Genomic DNA, 20,874 nt, shown 5'->3' on the forward strand with positions numbered 1-20,874 from the left:
CTTCAAGGATGAAGAATCCTTTGTTTCTCTGGAAACATTTTGTTACTCAATCTCATCAATTAAAATGTGTGATTTGTTTCATACTGGAATGTCAACATTTGGGTGGTGCCCCTTATCCTATCTGTTCATTCAGAGAGTTGTATCCACACTTCTTTCCATGCAGCTATATTTGTTATTATCAAGCCACCTCCTTAATACAAAGGTTTTCTAAGTCCAACGTAAGTCTGTATGTGTGTGACGGTGAAAATCATGGCATCTGCTTTTCTTTGTATTTTTAAGGAAGACACTATGGGACAGTTTGAACCAGATGGGTATCAAAATGCTACCGCTATTCCAAAGCACTGTGTACATCTGAGATTCACGCAGCCTCATTTCTATAGTTTCTCCTCTAAAAAGCATGACCTAAGAGCCATCTGCTGATAAGACACACAAATAATTTCTCAGTCAGACAGCTGTTGAAAGTTGTGTGTAATTTTATTTCAACATATCAAGCACAAACAGGTTTCCCCTACTTGGGGAATACGACGAGGAATGTAGTTAAAAATTTGGAAACATTTACATTGAAAGATAGCCCAGACTGGCACCACCACTAAGTATTTTAAGGCTGTATATATAGCAGTACTTACCACTTGGATCTACTTCAGGCCAGAAAAGAAAGGCTTAGTATTGTCTGCGGTCTACAGAAAATATTGCAAATCTTTTAAAAATGGTGTAAAATAGGAAGACTATTAACAGATTTGAACAAAGCAGTGGCAAAACCCTTCCTCCTTCCTGACCTTTCACAATAAAAGTGCCTACAACCAAACACATGTACACCCATTGCTCCCGTCTTTCTCACCTCTCCTGGGGCAGTGATTCTTCTCTACAATGCTTTCGTGTAATATTATAAAACAGCCGTATGGCAAATAATAATAATAATAGTAAGAGACCAGGTTTTATGAACAGACATGTCTGACAGGATGCTCCGTGAGCCTGGTCCAAAACACCAATCAGTTCTGGAGGTGAATCAGAAGCTTTCACTGAATACTTCCCATTTCCTGAAGAGGAATGGCACTCGGAAGTTGTGCATATTTACAACTACTGTGGAATGGAAAACAAAATATCCTGAGGTCCCGTTCTGCATGTGTGTGCTGACAAAACAAATTATGACCTAATATCCTGGGGGGTGGATTTTTTGGACCAAGTATGTTCCGTCCCATAATAAATGCAGCCAGACAGGCACCATGAACATCAGCTCTGTACAGCTCCCCGCCTATATTCCCTTCCTTGGAGAGCTGCAAACCAGGCTGGAGTGCCTTTTCTAAAACACTGCTGTGTTTTACCATTTTGGGGGTACTAATACCGATGGGTAATTAGTAACTGCATCAAAAAATGATGAAACATAGAAAACAAATTGCACAATTAAAGCTACATTTGGCTTCAGCATTAAGGCCCATACAGGTTAAGAGGTCCTTGAAGATGTACATGTAAAAGGCAAAAATGACATAATCTGCAGGAACAAAGTTCCTAGGTCTCTTTTCCACCTTGTTTTTCAACTTTCTTCCATCTCTGCTGCGTTGGTTCTAAAGTGCTTTGGTGCCTCACTGGACTCCACATGTGAGTGCCCCCCCTTCCTGCAGCCAGTAGTTGTTATTGCTGCCAAAGTGGTGCATTTATTTGAAGACATAATTGATGAATAGTTGACATGTAAGAAAGATGCAAAGGAGAAACCAACAGCGAGAGTCCAGCAGGAAGCTTCCAGAAGAGACCTTACTGGGGAAGGATTTTTTGTTCAGAACTTTGAGGTCTCTGGAAGGGAAAGAAATAATTTTTATTTGCTTGTTGGAAGGAATGAACACACACCCAGAGCCCCAGAACTTCCACACAGGCAGGGATCCCAGCACTTAAGAGGCACCCTAATGTGTACGATACTGTGTCCTACAGACTTTCTTCTCCCCCTCTTGACAGAAAGATAAGTACTTCCAGGTGCTGCTGGATCAAGTGAAGCATGCTGGCTGCCATGTGGAGGTATAATGGCACAAAACCCACAAATTCTCCTCCTCCCTCACTATTCACAAATCACAGACATAGGATGGCTTACATTGGTAGGGACCCTATAGATCACCCAGCCCCACCCCTAACCATGGGCTGCCCCCCCGCCAGCTCAGGCTGCCCAGAGCCCTATCCAGCCTGGCCTTGAGTATCTCCAGGGATGGGGCATTCACAGCTTCTCTGGGCAGCCTGTGCCAGTGCCTCACTACCTGCTGAGTAAATGATTTCCTCCTAATATCCCCCCAAAATCTCCTTTCTTAGTTTAAAACCATTCCTCCTTGTCCTATCACTATCAAATGGCATAAAAAATCAGCCAAGAATTAGCTCTGTACACTTCAAAGAGCAGCAAAGAAAAATTAAAATCATGTAAGTGGTTGCCTCAACATCCAGAAATGGTGAGTTTAAAATATGATCCTGCTCTACTGCTACCTCTGTAGAGCTGGATAATACTTCTCATGCGCTGAGGAATCAGCAGGGCTCCCAGGATTGGATATAAGTAACTAGTACCATACCTGCTTCATTCTGCCCTGCCCTGCCAGCAGTAGGTTAAGCAGTTCATACAAAAAGAGAGAATGTATTGCTTTTCACACCGTGGGGCTTGGTATTCATAGAACCATGTGCCCATGTCTCTGCAAATCAAACAAGTTGGGAACACACTCATTGGCGGACGAGATTTGTTCATGGTGGTTTATTTATAGCCAGGTCTCTATCTATCCCCTCCCTGCTTCTGCAGCAGTTCCACAGCTGGGAGTGCCAAGGGAAAACATATCCTGTAGCGATGCTGTTTGCTCCCATGAAGAGAGCCTTATGAAGAGATTACCATTTCAAGTTAGGGTTCATTTTGCCTTTCTGGTGTGCTAAAAGGCTACCTATTAAAGCAGTTGTTAGCTGCACCTGCAGCTGACAAGGACACTCCAAAGGCCACAGTGGAGGAGTTAAATGCCACAGATTACTTTTACCCCATTAAGGTAATTACTTTGGTGAGAGAAAATTATTACCTGCGTATATCCCGTTGGGCTCTCTGTAGAGATAAGACAGCTGAACGAATTTCCTTTAGGTGTTTCACTTCTTTCCCACACTGAGCGCACAGACTACCAACCCCTGTGGAAAAGTATTGAAAGACATTAATGGCGGTGGTGACAAAACAAACCAGGCTCACCTAGCAATCAGCTGACTGCAGTCAAATAATCACTGCCAAGAGGTATCCTTTCAGAAGGAAACATGGAGGAAAAGGGACAGATAATGGAATCGCCCCCCCTTGGTAGAGGTCTTGCAGCACTTGTCTGCGGCCCCTTCTCATTTCTCAAGAAACTCTTTTACAGCAGCTTCCACTGCTAAGAGGAGGGGAATGGAGGGCTTGCATCTGACCCCATCTCTGAAGGACTCAAGGTTATTTCCAACAGAGACTGAGAAAGGGGAACAAGAAATGAAACATGCTTCCTGTGTATTGGAATTTCAGTGTATTTTTCCAATGTTTGTCCCAGGAGCCGGGGAGCCCTTACTGGCATGGACAGCATAAAGCAGAAAGAAGAGTAGGCGTGCATAAGGAAAACACAAAAGCAGAACATTCTCTGTGTTTGCCTGTGGGCTATGGCTCTGCATTGTTAACCAGGCTGAGAAATGTTCAAGAGCTGGCTCAAGGAATAAGATACCAAAGGAAGAAGAACATGCAAGTTTGACCCACTGATACCTAGATACTTGCCATCATCATCTGACAGCTCTAGTACAGACTCTGGCGTTGAACAGCTGCTGTCTGTATTCTGGCTGTGATTGGATGGTTGATCACTGGTTTTACGGTGTCTGCCATCTTTGGTAGATCCCTGGATAAAACAGCAATTAAAAGAGACTCAGTCATGACCAAGTTGAACACTTTTCTGTTCGGTTCTAAACAGTATAACTCAAGGTGCTGAGGAATGTCTCTGAGACTGCCAAGTTTGATCGCTTTTTCAGCAGCTCCTGGTAGTTGGACTAATGTCAGCAAGTTGAAGGTATTACAAACATGCACCATGCAGAAGCACTTCCTCTAATGATGGAAGCCTTGATAAACCCATACAAACAATTCTTCTAGCCATAACTGACACAGTCTCATGGTGAATTTTGCTGAGATGCATACCCACCAACTAGATCCACAAGAGAAAGGATGAAAAGAAAAACTTAAAACCAAATTTCCCAGCAAGGATTTTTCAGGAATTGTCTGAAGGATTTAAAAACCACAGAACTTTTATGCTTGATTTCCTCAAGTAGATTGAAAGTTTCTCCATGTTTCTTGAATGGGTAAATTAAACCCACTGTTTCCTAGCACTTCTTGCTTGAGGGTCTGAAAAGCAATTATGAACCTTATGAACCTCAACTTTCCCACTGTTTCAGAGATGTTCCCATTTCAGGTATTATAAAATAAGAATGTATTTTCCAAATAAGATACAAGTTATTCAGTGTAACACAGGTAACATCTTGCTAGTCCAGCAGTTCAACATTTACAAAACATTTTATAACTCAATAATGTTACTTTCTTGAAGAAAGCAATAGTATCATCCTTATTTAATATAAATGGTGAACACATGTTTCTTGTCCTGTCTACGAGGATGTAAGTGATAAAGGCAAATGGCCAAGTCTAAAACTTTAATTGCAGGATCAGCTGTGCACTCCAGTACCTAAGTCATATCCTCACTGTGGGAAGTTCTCTGCTTTAGAAACACTGCATGGTGAAGCTCAGCTCAGTCACATGCAAAATCCAGCATAAGAGTTATTGTCAGTAATGGTATGTGGAAAAAAAATACCAGAAGAATCGTACCTAGTTAATGGCTGTGTAATACTGCGGGTCTAGAGTGGTAGGCTGTATCTGCACAAAACAAGCCTTTCAACCTATGCTGTGCTGATATGAAAATGCTGCAGAAAAGGGCTGGTTATCTAAACAATTAAAAAAATATTCCCCCAAACAGGTCTCTTACTTCGTGCAGCGTAATTTGACTGCTTGTGCATGTTGTTTTCCTTCTAGACGAATATCGTTCCACGGTCTTCAGTATCCCATTCTTCTCAAATTGGGCAATATCATTCGAAGCATTCCAAGGTCTTAAACTTTCAATACCAAAAGAAAGAACATCAGAAAAGCAAGAATACCCCAAGGAATATTAAGAGCAATGCACAAATTCCACATGCACTATGGAAGAAATTCATCCCTGACAATAACAAGAGTTGCAATAGATGCTGGGTGCAGAGTAATGGATCATTCTCTACAGGCACAGCTCCTAGCAATGAATGAGTCATCAGAGGCTTCACCCTTCATGGCACAGGAGGAGAGCACAATTATGAACTGCTCTTGCACAATGCAGAAAAACTTTTCTAAATGATTCCACACTTGATTGCAGCAATATATATTTCTGTCAATGGCGCAGAAGATTTTCCACTGCCAACCCACCGATTCCAGCTATTCCCAATTTGTATCAGAAATATGCATCCAACAGAGCTCAGAAAGAACAAAGCCCAGGCACAGTTTGGGGAATGGCAGGACTGAATTATAGCTCTGTAATCTCACTTGCAGCCCCAGGAACTCAAGCAAGGTCTGTTCATGACTCCCTGTCCCACCACCACTCACTCCTCGTATTTGTAACGCCATTCATTAGCCGTGGAATCATGCCAGAAGAGCACAGGTTTCCATTCCGTGCCATTCTCTCTTCGTTCCCGGGCAGCATTCCTCTGCTCCTCCTCCAGCACACATTTTTCCTGTGTTGCCTTGTGTTGATCACCGTTGTTTATTGCACTTGTAACATGCTGCCAAAGCCTACAAAAACACAAGGAAGCAAGTTAAACTGCCTTAAAAACAGCACTTCATTTTGACAGCTGGAAACCTAGAGGAGATACTTTTCTGGTTTATTGATCCTCCAGAGGAACTGTAATAGGACTGGCTTGTGAATTAAATGAACACTGTGAAAATAGCAATGATGAATACTGTATATAGTGATGGGGGAATTTTCCCTTAAATAATATCACTAGAAACCTTTGCATTAATATCTCTCTCCGAAACAAAGGCTTTATATTTAAAATTTGGAGGCAGTGGAAGATGAATTAATGTGCAAGGTTTGCTGCTGCACATGCAATGTTGTATTTCAATACAGGAATAGCAGGCAGATTTGTCAGAAGCTGATTTGAGAAGGAATGGACAAGTGCTTATGCCTACAAATTAAAGGCATGAACACAGACTTTCACTCAGACTTCTGTTTTGCTGCTAGAAATTAAGTGTTCTGTCACATTATGTCTCAGTGAGCCTCTGTCTTGAGGAGGGGATCTAGAGAAAATCATTACCACCTTTTCACTATAGCCAACATGTGATAGTCCTCTCTACAGTTTCTCTAACCTTCATTAAACACTCTAGTCTTCATTTAAGGTTGGAGATACTTCTGACATCACCTTAGTTCTCCCAGAACAGTACTGGACGATTTACTGATTAGAATAGGGATAAGAGACCCAGGCGGTTCCAACTGTTCCACCAGTCCTATCTTTAGAAGTTGAATGCACTGCTGCATTTAATTTGGAGCTTGCCATGAGGCAATTTAAAAGGGATACTGATTATTTCATTGGATTTCTATCACAGTATTCTAACACAACACTTCAAAAGTAAGCAGCCACTTAGAGGATCAACTGAAAGCAGTGGGACACTTTCTTGCCTTGGCACATCATTCCAAATTTCTTGTGTATGAATCTTGTCTCACAGAAATAAAGGAAGGAAACTCAATTTAAACTCAAAGTGATGAAGGTGGGGGTGGGAAGAACAAAAATAGTGATTTGAGAAAATAATGTGGTGGCATAAAACCAGCTTTCAGAAATGCAACATTTTAAGGAGTAGGTTCTTACACTGAAGAACTTCAGAAGGACACAAAATCATTGGTTTTTTTTTCCCCCACAACTGAGATTTCTGTTCTAAAAGAATCCTCTTCAGAAATTTAACACCAGATGTGCTCCAGTCAGCACTGCAACAATGGCACTTGCCCTAGTGCAAATTACAAACACTGACCTTATTGCCCACAATGCTCTCTGCTGTACAAATGAAACTAAATGCACATGTGTGTTTACTTGCACTTGGTCTCATTTTTTAACATGAAAAGGGAAATCATCTTAATGTGATGTGATGCAACACAGAAATTAGAAGTCCACAGGCAAGGGGCCAATCTGCTGCAGAGCCAGGCAGCAAACTGCGTGTGCTGGACTGGGGTATGAGATGGAAGAGCTAGCTGGTTTGAATGCAGTGCCACATGATGTCAATTTATCTGTTCTTCCCCAGGAACTAGCTCAGGGATGCTCTGCAACCTGCTGCATCAGGTAGTTATTTCTTCCACATCCTAAGCCATATGCCAAGACTACAATCTAAGGTAACCTAGATTACCTTAAAACATAGGTACAGAATTTATATGAAATTTCAGCTGAGATAATGAGACACGGCTAAATATCCCTTTATTTTCATACTCTCATAAGATCCCATTCTGTGGTTCAAACTACTGCTTATTCCAGGACTTTCTACATGATTCCAGCAATTACTTTAAGAGTGTGTGATTGAAACAACTCTTCCTAACAAGAGAACTGATCTCATGTTGACAAATTGCCCTTTCACATTATGTTCCATCAGTTGTAAGAGACTCCAGGAAGAGTTATTAATTTAGCAGACAGAATATAGGTTTCACCATTTCTGGGTTCAGTTTCCTGGTTATTTCAGAGATATACTTCACAGAAATACTTCAGAATTAATAGACTGGAGCAAAGCAGGTAAATGGGCGGTAATACATGCAGGCAAAGCTAAGTTTCTGTATTGTCAGGATTGCACTGAGGAATCAGAGCCTTTGTAGTCCCTGTTGAGTCCCTCTGCTATCAGAGGAAGTGGCAGTGAGACATTCCCAGGGCTTCTTACCTTTCTGAGTCAAGGTCAGTCTGCTCCTCAAATAGCACAATATGGCGCTTCAGTCTCTGTTTTCGTACTTCACTAGTTGGGTTCCAGAACATTTCCACATTCCCATTTTTCGGCTCACGTATATTTACCTCCCCATCCTGAGAAGAAAAAAGAAGTGAAAATGTTAATGACAGTCAGAAATACAAGACAGAAAATAATAATGTCAAATGGAAGTAGCTTCTTCTGCCATACCCTGAAGCGCAAATTCTAGGACAGTCTCAGGTCCCCAAGAACCCCCCAGCCATGTGTGGGAGGAGGCAGGCACTATCAAATATTGCTATGAGCACCTGTAGGTAACACATGCAAACCCTCATCTGCTACTTTGACTCTCATGTGATTGGCTTCCCTTCTTTATCCAAGAGTGTTTTCAAGGCCTGAAGCAAATAACTGTTTTTCAGCTGAGAGGGTCTCTATCAGGAAACTGAACAATGTCAGAGAAAAGCCTGCAGAACTTAGGAGAGCAGATCAACATTTTCATCAGGGAAGAAGCAGAACAAACAACGTCCGTACTGCTGCGCAGCAGCTACCCTTATTCACAGCATGCAGCTCCACATTGTGGCTTATGGAGACACACTTTCAAAGCTATTTTATTTCTTCCATGTGTCATTCTAATCTTGTGCACCATAAGCAACTAGCACAAAGAGAAAGAGGGGAGTAAATTATTTTCTCACTGATAAAATAAACACAGAAGGCAGGAAGCTGAGCAGCGCACAACCCTGTGGCTTGGTGCCTCAGGGGAGCCACTGAATTACATGCTTTTGTGGATGGTGTTCATAGGAACCACTGATGGCGATGTATTCCACAGTCCAGCAGAACTCACAATTGCCAAATCTCATCTGGCAAGAAAGGTAGCTCAGAATGGAAAAGCTACCAAGACACACAAAGCCAAAATCCTCGTGTACATACTAAAAGGATGGAACTCCCTAATTTCAAAATAGTCATCAGATTTTATGCAAAAAGGGGGATTGCTGGGGGAAAGGAGGCCAGCTGTGATTCTAGAAAACTATTCCACCAATGGCTGCACTGAGGTCCTGACCGTAAAAAAGGCCTTACCCAGGCACATTTCACTTCAACTATTTAAAATGTTTATTTTAGAGTGAGATAAATCTTGTCTCAGAAGTAGCAATTTCTAAGGACTGGAAAAGGATCATAGGTCAGCTATCATGAAAATGTAGGTGCCTAAATGTAGCTAAAATAAATATAGAAGTAAACCCAAAGCCAGGGCTCACCACTTCTGTCTCAGTTGCCAGGAGATCCCAACTGAAGCTTCCATCTACATGCTACACCATGCAATATTATTACTGCTGGACTTTGGATTAAAGGATGCCTTTGAGTGATGTACTTGTGGATGCCAGATGTGCAAAGATGCTGGCTGGTTTGCTGGTTGGAACCATGCATATACAGATAGATGCTTTTAAATCTGTTTTGGTCCTTTATCTCATTAACAGAGAAATAAGAGTCTTATACCGTAAAGACTTGTTGTGAAAATAAATAATTTTAAAACCTCTGAAAATCTTGACACTGCTGTAGCTAGGAAGTACTGAACGTAAGGCAAAAAGAAGCCTCATGGTTTTCACAGTCACCTGAAAAGAAGCCAGAAATCTCCCTTCTTTTGTGTACTGCCATCAGGGCCTGTCCTAAGCCTGGAACCTTAAATACAGAACTGATAAATTCAATGGAAATGCTTCCCACAGGGCTCAGCTTTGGCCCAGGCTCTGGAAGCTCAAATGCTACCTCCACTGCAGGTGAATGGGACTATGGAAGCATAAATGACCTCAGGAGGTGTGGACTAGAAAGCTTGGCATGCCTGTACTCCCTGGGGATGGTGTGGGAGGCAGGATACAGTCCTCCACAGGCTCTGCTCTGAGGCAGGGAGCCTGCTAAGGGCTGCCAGCCCTCCCACACACCCTGTTGCCACATGCATTTAAACTGTCAGAAACTTTGATTATCTGTGTTACCCAGTGTCCTTCGAGAGTTGCTAACACTTCTTCTCCTGATTTAATCGTCCCAGCGATTTGATTAATGCTTCCACTGCCACCAAAGAAGGGCTGTCAGGGGAGAAAAGAAAAAATACCATCAGTCTAGTGAGAATGGGAAGGGAGGCAAAGACAGTTATTCAGTGGTGGGGAAGGAAAAGTGCATCCTACAGAAAAGCAGAATTAATTCTAATATGGATTTTGACAATCTAGCACTGCACCCTTCTTCTGTCTTTTTTTGTCTGTGTAACCAAAATCACTGTGTGAGCTGCAGGAAGGAAGATAACTTTCTAGTACACGAACATTTAGCAGTGCAAGGCTTCATTACAAGTAGGTTTATGTCAACTACATTTCAGGATGTAGGTATACAGCCAAGTTGTTCCCATTATCCAGAATCATAATAGAATTTTTTACTTGCAGAAAAGGAGCAGCAGGAGTGACTTTTCCTGCTTATGGGAAAGCAACAGCAGCAGGCAAGTACAGGCTGCCAATTGTCTCATTTGTGTTAAGTCTCTTGTGTTAAGGAGCTCAGCAGCAGCAAACAAAATAAATAAATAAATAAATAAAACACAACAACAACAAAAAGGGTATTTCCAGAGTCAAGGAAAAGATTCTCAGAACAATGGAAAATTCCCCTCACCTCCTGCCTGCCAAAAAAAGGAAACCGCAGTCATCATGTGACCGGTTCCTCCATTCTTGCCACCCACCTCAGGCATTTTATCTGCTATGTTCAATAATGCTTTTGCATAATTTTGTATGCTCCCCCCAGAAATCCCCACCTCCCCAAATTTCCCACGTTTATGTCAACTACTGCTGCAAGTATAAAGTCCTGCAGGCTCCTAGTTTGCCATGTTTCATTATATGCACAGGCAAGAAATAGCTGGAACAGAAGAAAAACAGATGCTTCTTTGAAAGTAAGTTAGCTATCCAAGAAAAGATGTCAGAACTTTCTCAACCAATTTTTAACACCATGTCATGGTTTTGTAATTTTTCTATCGGTATTCCACATCATAACATCATGTGGAGCACAGAGAAGAAGAACTACATGTCCCAGAGGACCTCATGGTCGGAGAGGGAAATACGTCACGGAAGTGACACACTCTCTCTCTCTCTCACTGCCTGGCAGCAGGTGTGGGAGTGCTTCCAAGCTGTGTTGACTTCAGTTTCAAAGTAGGCTTCTTGGTCTTTGGAAACCTCTCTCTTTCTCTTTTATTTTACTTGATTTATTAGCCTCAATTTCAATTAGATTGTAATTAGTAAAATAAGTTTTCCTCCTTAGATTGTTTCCTCTTCTCTGTTTGTTTCCTTGCGCCCAGCTCCCATCTCCCTACCCCTTTCCCTTTTTCCCTTCCCATTTATTGGGGATCGGGGAGCCCACGGGCCTACTGCCCCCCCTGTCACGGACCTAGATTGATCCAGATAACACCGTGACACACCAGTAACTAAAGAAATACCTAAACATGTCTCCATTTTATCTGCATATGATAGATTGCTTTCTAGGGGAGAGAACTGCTACATGAATAATTCAGCACAAGGCAACAACAGTTCAGCTTCAGCATGACAGCCACTCAAAATCAGATGCCTAAAATGGGCTCTTCCCCTGTCATCAAGGCAAGTTTCTGTAGCCTCGTACATTTAATTTTAACACCTGCTAGGTACGATTATGTATGTGACAGTTATTGGAGAGTTAGACTGAAGATCCATATCCTGACTTGCCTCAAAAGAGCTTGCACATCTCACTGTATTCAGTAACCAAAAATAATTGCAAAAACAGAAACCACATTGTCATTGTCAGACCTTCAGAAACAACTGGCCAGTAGCCAGTGACCTGGTGGTGAACAGGTCATGTGTAACTCAGGCTTACTCAGTACAACAAGCCGCAGTAGACATGACTGACTGAGTGATGATGTCTCCTCTCTTGGTAGGACACTCCTTGGTGGATACAGGCATTTGTGGTGCAGAAATAAAGGGTTGTGTGGCCAAACCTTGCCCGGTGTACAGGGGCAGACCCATTCAGTAGGAGGTCAAGATATGTCTCACCTTAAGCTTGAAATCCAGTTCTGCCTTGTAGTTAGTTTTCTCACAGTCAATGGTAACTGTCCCTCCAAGCTCCATTGTCATCGTACCATATAAAATTCCTGAAAGTGAAAAAAGAAAACTATGAAAGGCCTCAAGTTGAAATGATCTGCTTTCTGAACTCAAACCGGATCCACACTGATGTGTTGTGACATTTGATATTTGGTTTTAAGTCTTTAAAAAACAGGATCTAAAGTTTCTAGGAAACGAGCATTTACTCTAAGGATGAGCAATCCTTCCTGAGTTCATAGTTGCCATTTGTTACACCAGCTAGGAAACAGCTTGGCTCAAAGGTGCCGACAGAGCCTACGTGGCAAGCTGAAAGCAGGACAGGACTAAAGTAAAAAAGTTGTGCCCTGTAACTTCATTTATGCTTGTGCTCTGTCTGTTTCTCACAGACTGCTTGGGGCAGACACAAGCTGCAGAGGGATTCGGGAGAATCTGGGGGACTGGCAATTGTGTAGAGCACTCCTTCGTATCTATTTACCTTTTTCTGGAAAGGTTATTTGTAATACAAGGAAAAACAACAACAGAAAGATTAATACAGACAAGTAGGTCACAGAGAATATAAAGAAGGCGCTGTTTTCAGGTTGCTATACATTCCATAAAGAATAGCTTACAGATCAACAATGGCAGAAAGAAAAAAATACACAAAAAGCAAAATTAGATCAAATCACAGAAGTGGTTTTACTACTTTGGTTCCAATGCCACCAAGGATAACTTCCTAAGGAGAAAGCCCTGGAGGTGCTCAAGGCCAGGCTGGATGGGGCCCTGGGCAGCCTGATCTGGTAGGGACAGTGCTGCCCACAGCAGGGGTTGGAACTGGCTGGGCTTCAACTTCCGTTCCAACCTGAGCCATTCTGTGCTTCTATGATTCGAAATGCAAAGTTATCAACTGGCAGCTATCCCTTGGGCTTCAGCGCACACTATGCTCAGTAGAGCCAGGATAATACTGTATTCACGCACAGTAACAAGTACCCAGCCTCATGGAGAAAGCTGGTGCACTGAGGAATATCACACATTAATGAAGAAAGCAGAAGTGAAGTCAGGAATTTTTAATCCTTTATTATAAAAAAGGCAGACAACATATTAATTTCTATGTTAACATCAGAAGAATTTCATGTCCACAGAAGCTCAAGAATGCTCTTTTCACCTTCACTTTATCAGCAGTGCATATATAGAGTCTTTTACAGTTTCTATGTAGTTTTGAAACTAACTTAGAGCAAGTCAAATTCTGTCCTCAGCTCTGTACAAACAAAGCAAAAATACTTCAGTTAGGATTACCAGTCCTCTGCTGGGCCCTGTGACTCACAGACAGAACAGCCGCTTCCTGGAACTACCAATTCCTGAAATTTGAGGGTTTTGAAATGGCAAAAGAGCCAGAGCAAAGTTAGCCCATGCAGTACTATGTTATCCTCTCTGTTTGTTCCTATTTGAATAGTCATAACTTACCTTTACAGTGGGCATATGGCATTGTGATTATGTAATCTTCCTCTTTGCTTAGAAACGTAAGCTTTGCCTTCCCATCTAGCAATGCAGAAAGTGAGTTACCTGGAATTTAAAAGAACAAAACCATTCATGTAAGTAATTATCAATACACATGGTCACTCATCCTACATTGGCAAAATACGTATACTTAAATGTAAGACACTAATGAAAGGAGTGACACGAGGATGCAGATAATTCAGGACCTGGTAAGTCATTCACAGTGGAAGACTTTGCTTTTGGAAGACCAGTTCTTTAAAGCTGTCAAAATTGCTACCTGATATACTTGCTTAAAACAAACATTAGTGTGATTTCTCTCAAATTGGCAGAAAAAGGAAAAACCACAGAGAGCTAAGAGAGGGAATCGGGGCATCCTAATAGATGCTCTAAACATTTTTTTGTACTTGACTCTCAACATACCCAGGAGTGATTGGAAAAAACAAAACAAAACAATCAAACAAAAGCAGTGTTACTACGTTACTTGGAAGATGGATTAACGTCTTACCATAAAACTTGGATCGTGCTAGAATGCTGCCAGAAACACAGAACCCATCCTTCCTATTGCTGACGTGAAAAGCTGACACTGGTGGATGATGGGAGACCTGGAAGAAATAAATATAGGCACAGACGAGCAGTTTTTATAAGTCAAGCAGCATCTTCAGGAGGTGTTGCACACACCCTGGAGAAGTGTTAAACAGAGACCACGGAACAGAACAGGTTCCTCTGAGCCCTTAATGTTATCATGAAGGAAAAGTTATGTATGGGAGATAGAGTTCTTCTGCAACTCTTCTCCTCCATGCTACATTTTCTTTTCCTTATGCATTTGAGATCACTTTAGGCTGTAATGTACACTATCGTATTTTCAACGCAATAAATGATAGTGCAGAACTTCTGGGGAATAACTGAATAACCTCCCTTACATGGATGCAGCAACTGAAACAAAGCAAAACAAACCAACCAGCCAAACAAAAAGCTTTGTTTAAATGTGGGAAAAAGAGTGTACATGAAATAGACAGTCCTTAATTCCTTAATTAAAACTACTAATCTCATACTAAATATTGTCAGGCCAGTTTCCTTGTCAGAATTGCCCTTCATTTATCTCCAAAGATATGGAGAAAAGACCTCTACTTATTCCTATTAAGATCACTATAAATAGTTTAGAAATAAAGGAAGATAGGATTTGATTATCTATTTTAAGTCCCTTTTGACAGTGGCAGCACAACCTACAACAATATTTTCTTAAAAGTAGGAAAACAACAAAGAAGAATTCCATGGGAAAGGTCTACCATTGAAGAGATTAAAGTTACAGATGGGACAGCTGCTTTTATCATCTTGAGTGCCTGCCAAAGTTCAAGTTAATCTCAGTAAATCTAAAAAGAAAAAAGACCAGTAGCTAGTTTTTAGCACTTCCCCTCTGGATGTCTAAACAAAACTCTCACACAATGAGATGAGAAGAGTGATCCTGAGGATGGAGGCGTAAATGGACTGCTGCCCGCAACACCTGAACATCCAAATAAAGTGACTCACCTGTTCTGCTACGTAAAACGTGTGACTGTTTGTCTGAGGGTGAAACCAACAGCAGCGAAATATCTCTCCAAGAATAGGGTTGTATGGCTTTTTTATTCCCTGAAAATAAAAAACCAAAACCTTACAAGATGATCAGACTTCTTTGTTTCTGTTACTACATGCAGCAGGTAGACATTGAACATGGCACTGAAGTACTCACAGGCATGAAAACTCCAGCATCTAAGGATTTATTACCTATTGATAACCAGTTTTGTCTTCTAACTGTCTAATGCAAAAGCTCTTAAGTTACAAAAACTATTTCATGCCCATTATTTACTCTTTGAAACCAAATGCAACTTCAGTTTCAAATAAATAATAATAAGTCTAAGTCTTCTGAACAACAACACAGGTGAAGTGCCAAAGGAAAGGCAGTAAGGAAATACACAACAGTAGCAGAAGATTTCAATGTCCATTGCAACCTGAAGTTTATGCATTCTTTTACCTTTGGCTTTTTGTAGAAGCCAGACAGATACCACCTCAAAACTTGCTTCATTCGACTGTATGGATCATCTTCAAGGGCAGCCCTGCAGGACAGAACATAAAATGTTTTCTTGCATGCTTTTTAAGACTGTTCACATATCACATTTATTTTATACCAGTACAATAATCTTATCTTCAATAGTTTTTCCCTAGTACTAAATGGAAGTAACTTCTGTGCTGCTGCCTGTGCAAAAGGTGTCTATCAGCACAAACTATTTTTCAATAATGTACTTTGTAAAATACACACCTAATCTCTTAAAAATGGCATTCCTTGCTCTGCACTCCTGCAAAAAGCCCAGTAAAGCCTCTGAAGTGTACTGAGTTTGATTTGATGGAAGTTCAATTATGTTCCTGTGGGACTGTCTCATCCAGATCTTCTCCACTCAAAGATGACGTGGAAGGTACAATACAGTTTTGAAAATCTACAAGGTTAAGCTACTACAGAATCCACTTAAAAAGAGCAGCCATTCATCAAACATATTTATTACAGAAAACCTTCAAACCTCTTTATTTTTTTTGGATCTCAGCACTGAGGAGGACAATTTCCTTAACTTCAGATGTGACCAATACCACAAACAACAATGCTAAAATTATCCAGAGGCACTGGAACAAACAGAAGTAAGCAGCGCTGCTTCTTGAACACTGCACACGCTGGTTTAAAATTCATAAAGCAGACCTCATTGAGAAAAATGGTCCTATCTGCAAGAACAGCGTTTTCTATTTTCTACTCTTGTGCTCCCAGCAGGTCTCTGTGCTCAAATCATGTTACAAGATACAACCAACAAAATTGTGCTGCTTTTGGGGACAGAAATGCTTGACAATTCTGTTGTTTGCTCTGTCCAATACCCCTCTGTACGTGAGTACACCAAAAGGTGGCACAGCTCTGCTGTGAGATTCTCAAAGCAATGAGCTGAATCCCCTAGGGAGGTTTGGAAAGGATGCGCTGTGCAAAAGCAGCTTTGTCTGGAATTTATATCTGTTTCCTTGCACTTTGTGGGCACCAGTCCATATGGAAAATGGCATAGAGCCCGAGTTGACTGACACTGAATTTCAGTGTGTTATCTGTGTCCTTCTGACAGCACAAGCACACCTCAGCCAGCTTCAAGCTAACTCATTTTCACACAGACAAGTGATGTGCCCACACCAGGCAGGCTTGCACTGCTTACTGGGAAAGCAGGTCGGCATGGTAATAGTAATCGGAGAGCTTGTTCAGGAATGAGCGTGGCTCCAGGATGAAGGTGGGCAGCACCACCCGAGACAGATCCATGCCAGGCCGCAGCTGCTTCAGCAGGATCAACATCAGGTTCTTGTTCTCCTCAGAGACAGTTTCCGTTTGAGATGATTCACCTGTCTACATATGAAAACGGAAGCTCAGGGCAGAAACAGTGTTGCCAGCAGGAGCAGAGAGGTGATTGTTCCCCTGTACTCAGCACTGGTGAGGCAGCACCTCAAGTACTGTGTCCAGTTTTGGGCCCCTCACTGCAAGAAAGACATTGAGGCCCTGGAACATGTTCAGAGGAGGGCAACAAAGTGATTTTCCATTTCCGGAACACACTCTGGTTCAGGAAAAGATTCACAAAGTATCCCAACAGGAATGCAGATGGTGTATATCACTAAATACTCATTTTCACCACTGAGCATCCCCAGCACCATCTTTTTGGCTACGAATCAGCCCTTTTACTCATCATGTACAAACATACCAAAACAACTTGTAGGTTGTGGGCAGTTTCAGAGTGGGGAACAACACAGCTCTTTTCATTTCATTGCTTTTCCTTTCTTGTACCATTCTTTTTATGACAGTCTGATGCAATACAATACACAGCTTGAACCTCCAATGTGTGGAGACCGTTAAGGAACACAGCACCACAGCGCCTTCTAGAGTTTGCAATATATATGGGCCTGCTTGAATGTCATTTTTTTCTGGGTTTCTAGTATGCACGTATTGCTAACGTAAACTAATGCCCCACTGAAACTGCTGTACAAGGAGCCACTCAGAGAAAATTATAGCAGAAAGGAAAAAAAGGGAAGGAAAAGGAAGAACTGGAGCATGAGAATAACCTCAGGATGTTTCTGGTTTGTTTTTCCCTCAAATATCTCACCCTGTACAACCCCTTTTAAAACTAGCTGTAACTAGAACTTCCAAAATCTATCAGCCTATTGACTGAAGAGGTGTCTTTTTTATATGCTAGGCCAACTTGCGCAATCTCTGACACCTGCCTCTGCCTGCAAACCTACTGCAAACAGGGAAGGACTGGTGCATATGCCCACACAGATGCACAAGCACGTGTCTTTCCAGTGCATACAGATGTACATACATACATGCACATCTTTCAAGTGAGCTTTCATAGCCATGCTGCAAATTTAACAGCAATAAATAACAAATGCTGTGATCCTCCGAACCTGAACTGTACTCAGAGAGACAGAGTCAGCTTAAGAAGCCAGTTAATGTCATTAATTGGCACGTATTTCACTTGATACATCTGAGCCCACTGCTGACAGCAAACGGCACCGCTGCACTCAATATACTTTTCTTCATGTTGCTGTCACCACTGCGGTGTGATCTAACAACCCAGCCCGACCAGTCTGTCTCCGGGGAAAACAGCACCATCTCGTGGCTAACGGGGGGAAGCCAACAAAGTACCGAATGGCCAGGGCTGAGTGGGAATCCCTGCCGTGCGACTGGGCGGAGTCTGATGGGACACGCACAGAAGGGGAGCTGGGTTTTATTGGTGTCTCTAGTCAGTAGTTCTGTTTCCAAGCACAGTTTCTATAGCAGGGGCTTGCACCTCACCCTGACACCTGTAATTTCAGCAAACACAAACGGGAAAGAAACAGCTTTCTAGGAAAGTGTCTCTCTCTGAAGCACAGATGTAGACAAGGGAATGCTCCAAGCACTCCTGGTGCTGGAGAAGGGCTCCTCTGCTGCCTGCATGCACTGATTCTCACCCCATAACACACTGGCTTTCCTAAGTTGTTCTCTTGCCACCTTTCTTAGAAGTGTCAGTGATATCCAGCTAACAAAGGTTCTTATGCGGAACAGAAATGCATCCTTCTGCTGTTAATAGACATGAGAAATGGCTTTCCTGTGAGAAATGGTCATTTAGGAATCAAGTGTACCAAAGTGTCCATTAGGACACGCAGGAAGGATGTTTCATGCATAATAAAAAAGAAAAAAAAAGTATTTTGTACCATGCAAGGATTGAGCATCCTAATTGGCCAGGACACATGCCCAGAATAATAATTCCCCCTCCTGCTGGCTCCATAAAGCACTGTGCCAATGCTATGCGCTTCTTTACTGCAATAACTGGTTACAGCAATTGTTGATGCTGGAGATGTGCCAAAGCCCAGTAGTGAAGCTGCTGTTCATAATGCATAATTATTAGAGCACAAGATAATTCAACATAATTTAGCAGAAAGCTGTATGCTGCTTTATCTGTAAAACACTGGAACTCACAAAGCTGATTCTTAGCTGCCATGCATCTAGAGGGCTTGAATAACAAACACTATGAACAGAGATATAGAAAAGGATCAGGCAGCGATTAAAATGACTTTTTCCCCTTTACCTCCCCAAATTCCTCATAGTTCTGTTCAACGTAAGTTGTCCCTTTCCCTTCTAGAGAAACCTCTCCCTGGATTTCCGACTGATCGCTCTCGCTTTCGTTTGTCTTCCGGCTGTTGTCCAGTGTTTCATTTTCTGATTCTTCCACATTGTCTCTCTCAGACTTGTCCGAAAAAGCATCATTTTCCAACTGCTGGTGGTTCTCCACCGCTGAATCATTCAAACTGAAACACACAGTTAATTATTCACTTCAATATCATCTACAGAATCAGGTTACTTCAGGCCTTTTAGACAGGTAAAAGCACCTCCTGGGACTCAAAGCAGAGTTTGCAGCCCAGGAGAGCCTAAGATGTGGGTTTTCTGAATAGCAGGGTTTTATCACAGCTACATTTCCAACCAAAAATCCTCCTCTCAAATGACACTTTGAAAAGTCTGCCATGGAGCTCCACTTTGTTGGCCTTATGCAAATTGCCACCCACCCTGTGCAGGAGCTCACATACAGAAGGGATACAGAGCACCCGCTAACAACTGCACACTTCTGACTGCACAGCTGAAGTGTGGATTAGGAGACATTCTTATTTGTACAGAAACAAATCAGAGGAACACAGCATAAGGGAAAAACATGCAATTATGACATAGATTTTTTTTTTTCAGTATGACTGCTACTTTTTTTCAGCAGATGGTGGTCCTAAATCAGCCCTACGTTAGAAAAGGCCAATTTAAAAAAGCAATTAAAGGGAAGACTGTCACAAAATCACACACAAGTCAACCTGGGAAACGTGCTGCCATTGGATAACGTTGTATGGAAGAACTCAGTTAAAAGCAAACACTGGCAATTACATGTAGCAAAGATTCTCAGATTATAGTAGCATCAAGAAAAAGCACAGAAGGAGCAGTAAGCCTCATGCTCAGTGACACAGGCCTTGCAGAGTAAGGAAAGAGCTAAAAATTCTGTCATGTAGCAGCTCCATTTGAAAAAGCAGATGTTTTTGCTGCAGGTAGCAAACATTATTAGATAGAGGTTCGACCCTGAAAATAATTCATTAAATGCCTGTTTCTCCAAGGGATACTTAGCAAGGCATTCAGCTTTCCCTGTTCAGACACATCTTCACACATGGCCTAGTCCAGACTGCAGATTCTTCTCACATCTTCCTCTGAAAATTTCTTATCCGAGACCTCATGCAAAATTGCTCTCAGATAGAACAATAAGAGAAGAATTCCAGCATCTACAAGGTGTTTCAGAGGATCAGAAAAGGCCCTGGATCTTGAAGAGCTTTGTTACCTCCTGAAGCTCTCCTTCTTCAACCCTAATTGCTTTTAGACATTACATATCTCACTTCTTTGTTATAGATAGTGACCTTCAGGTGTAATGACTGATAACCAAATACAATGAAAGCCTGGTGCACAGCATGAGTTTAACATAACTAAGAGGAAAAAAGGTGAGATCTGTAAGAGCAATTATCTCTGGATTCCTCAGCACAGATGCTTTCTGATGGTAGGGCAGGCATTAGTTGCGCACCATTCAAAACCTGCATTTTTCAGCTATCAGTTAAAAGTATGAGTGTTCATGTGTGGTTGCTTTGCTCACTCACCTGGTCCAAGTTTTCTCCATGGTGTATGTATGCTTGAAAAAGTTTATTGTAAAGCTTATGGTTCATGGCTCAGAAGAAGCATGTTTCTATTTCATATCAGTAAGGAGAGCATATGTTTTTAAGTTTCATCTGCCTCACGTTTACCATATAATTTGAATTTTCACTGGAACAAAT

The 20,874-nt window shown here is 41.8% G+C and overlaps 1 protein-coding gene across 8 annotated transcripts in view; it reads right to left on the reverse strand.

Annotated features, from left to right (window-relative positions):
* Positions 1-455: 455 nt before the first annotated feature.
* The window catches only part of OSBPL5 (oxysterol binding protein like 5), a 150,284-nt gene continuing 129,865 nt past the window's right edge, over positions 456-20,874 (reverse strand). For 7 of the 8 annotated variants that reach the window (XM_015864185.1, XM_015864189.2, XM_015864188.2 and 4 more), the window contains 14 exons: positions 19,113-19,332; positions 16,716-16,900; positions 15,512-15,593; positions 15,031-15,129; positions 14,009-14,105; positions 13,471-13,569; positions 11,983-12,080; positions 9,925-10,014; positions 7,928-8,064; positions 5,624-5,809; positions 4,980-5,106; positions 3,722-3,851; positions 3,030-3,132; positions 456-1,788 (listed from right to left, as the gene is read on the reverse strand). In XM_015864185.1, coding sequence (XP_015719671.1) covers positions 1,653-1,788; positions 3,030-3,132; positions 3,722-3,851; positions 4,980-5,106; positions 5,624-5,809; positions 7,928-8,064; positions 9,925-10,014; positions 11,983-12,080; positions 13,471-13,569; positions 14,009-14,105; positions 15,031-15,129; positions 15,512-15,593; positions 16,716-16,900; positions 19,113-19,332 — 1,789 coding nt within the window. In that variant the 3' untranslated portion in view covers positions 456-1,652. The remainder of the gene's footprint in view (positions 1,789-3,029; positions 3,133-3,721; positions 3,852-4,979; positions 5,107-5,623; positions 5,810-7,927; positions 8,065-9,924; positions 10,015-11,982; positions 12,081-13,470; positions 13,570-14,008; positions 14,106-15,030; positions 15,130-15,511; positions 15,594-16,715; positions 16,901-19,112; positions 19,333-20,874) is intronic. The other variant, XM_015864184.1, reaches the window with a different exon arrangement.

Source organism: Coturnix japonica, chromosome 5, assembly GCF_001577835.2.
Source record: "Coturnix japonica isolate 7356 chromosome 5, Coturnix japonica 2.1, whole genome shotgun sequence".
Taxonomy (NCBI): Eukaryota; Metazoa; Chordata; class Aves; order Galliformes; family Phasianidae; genus Coturnix; species Coturnix japonica.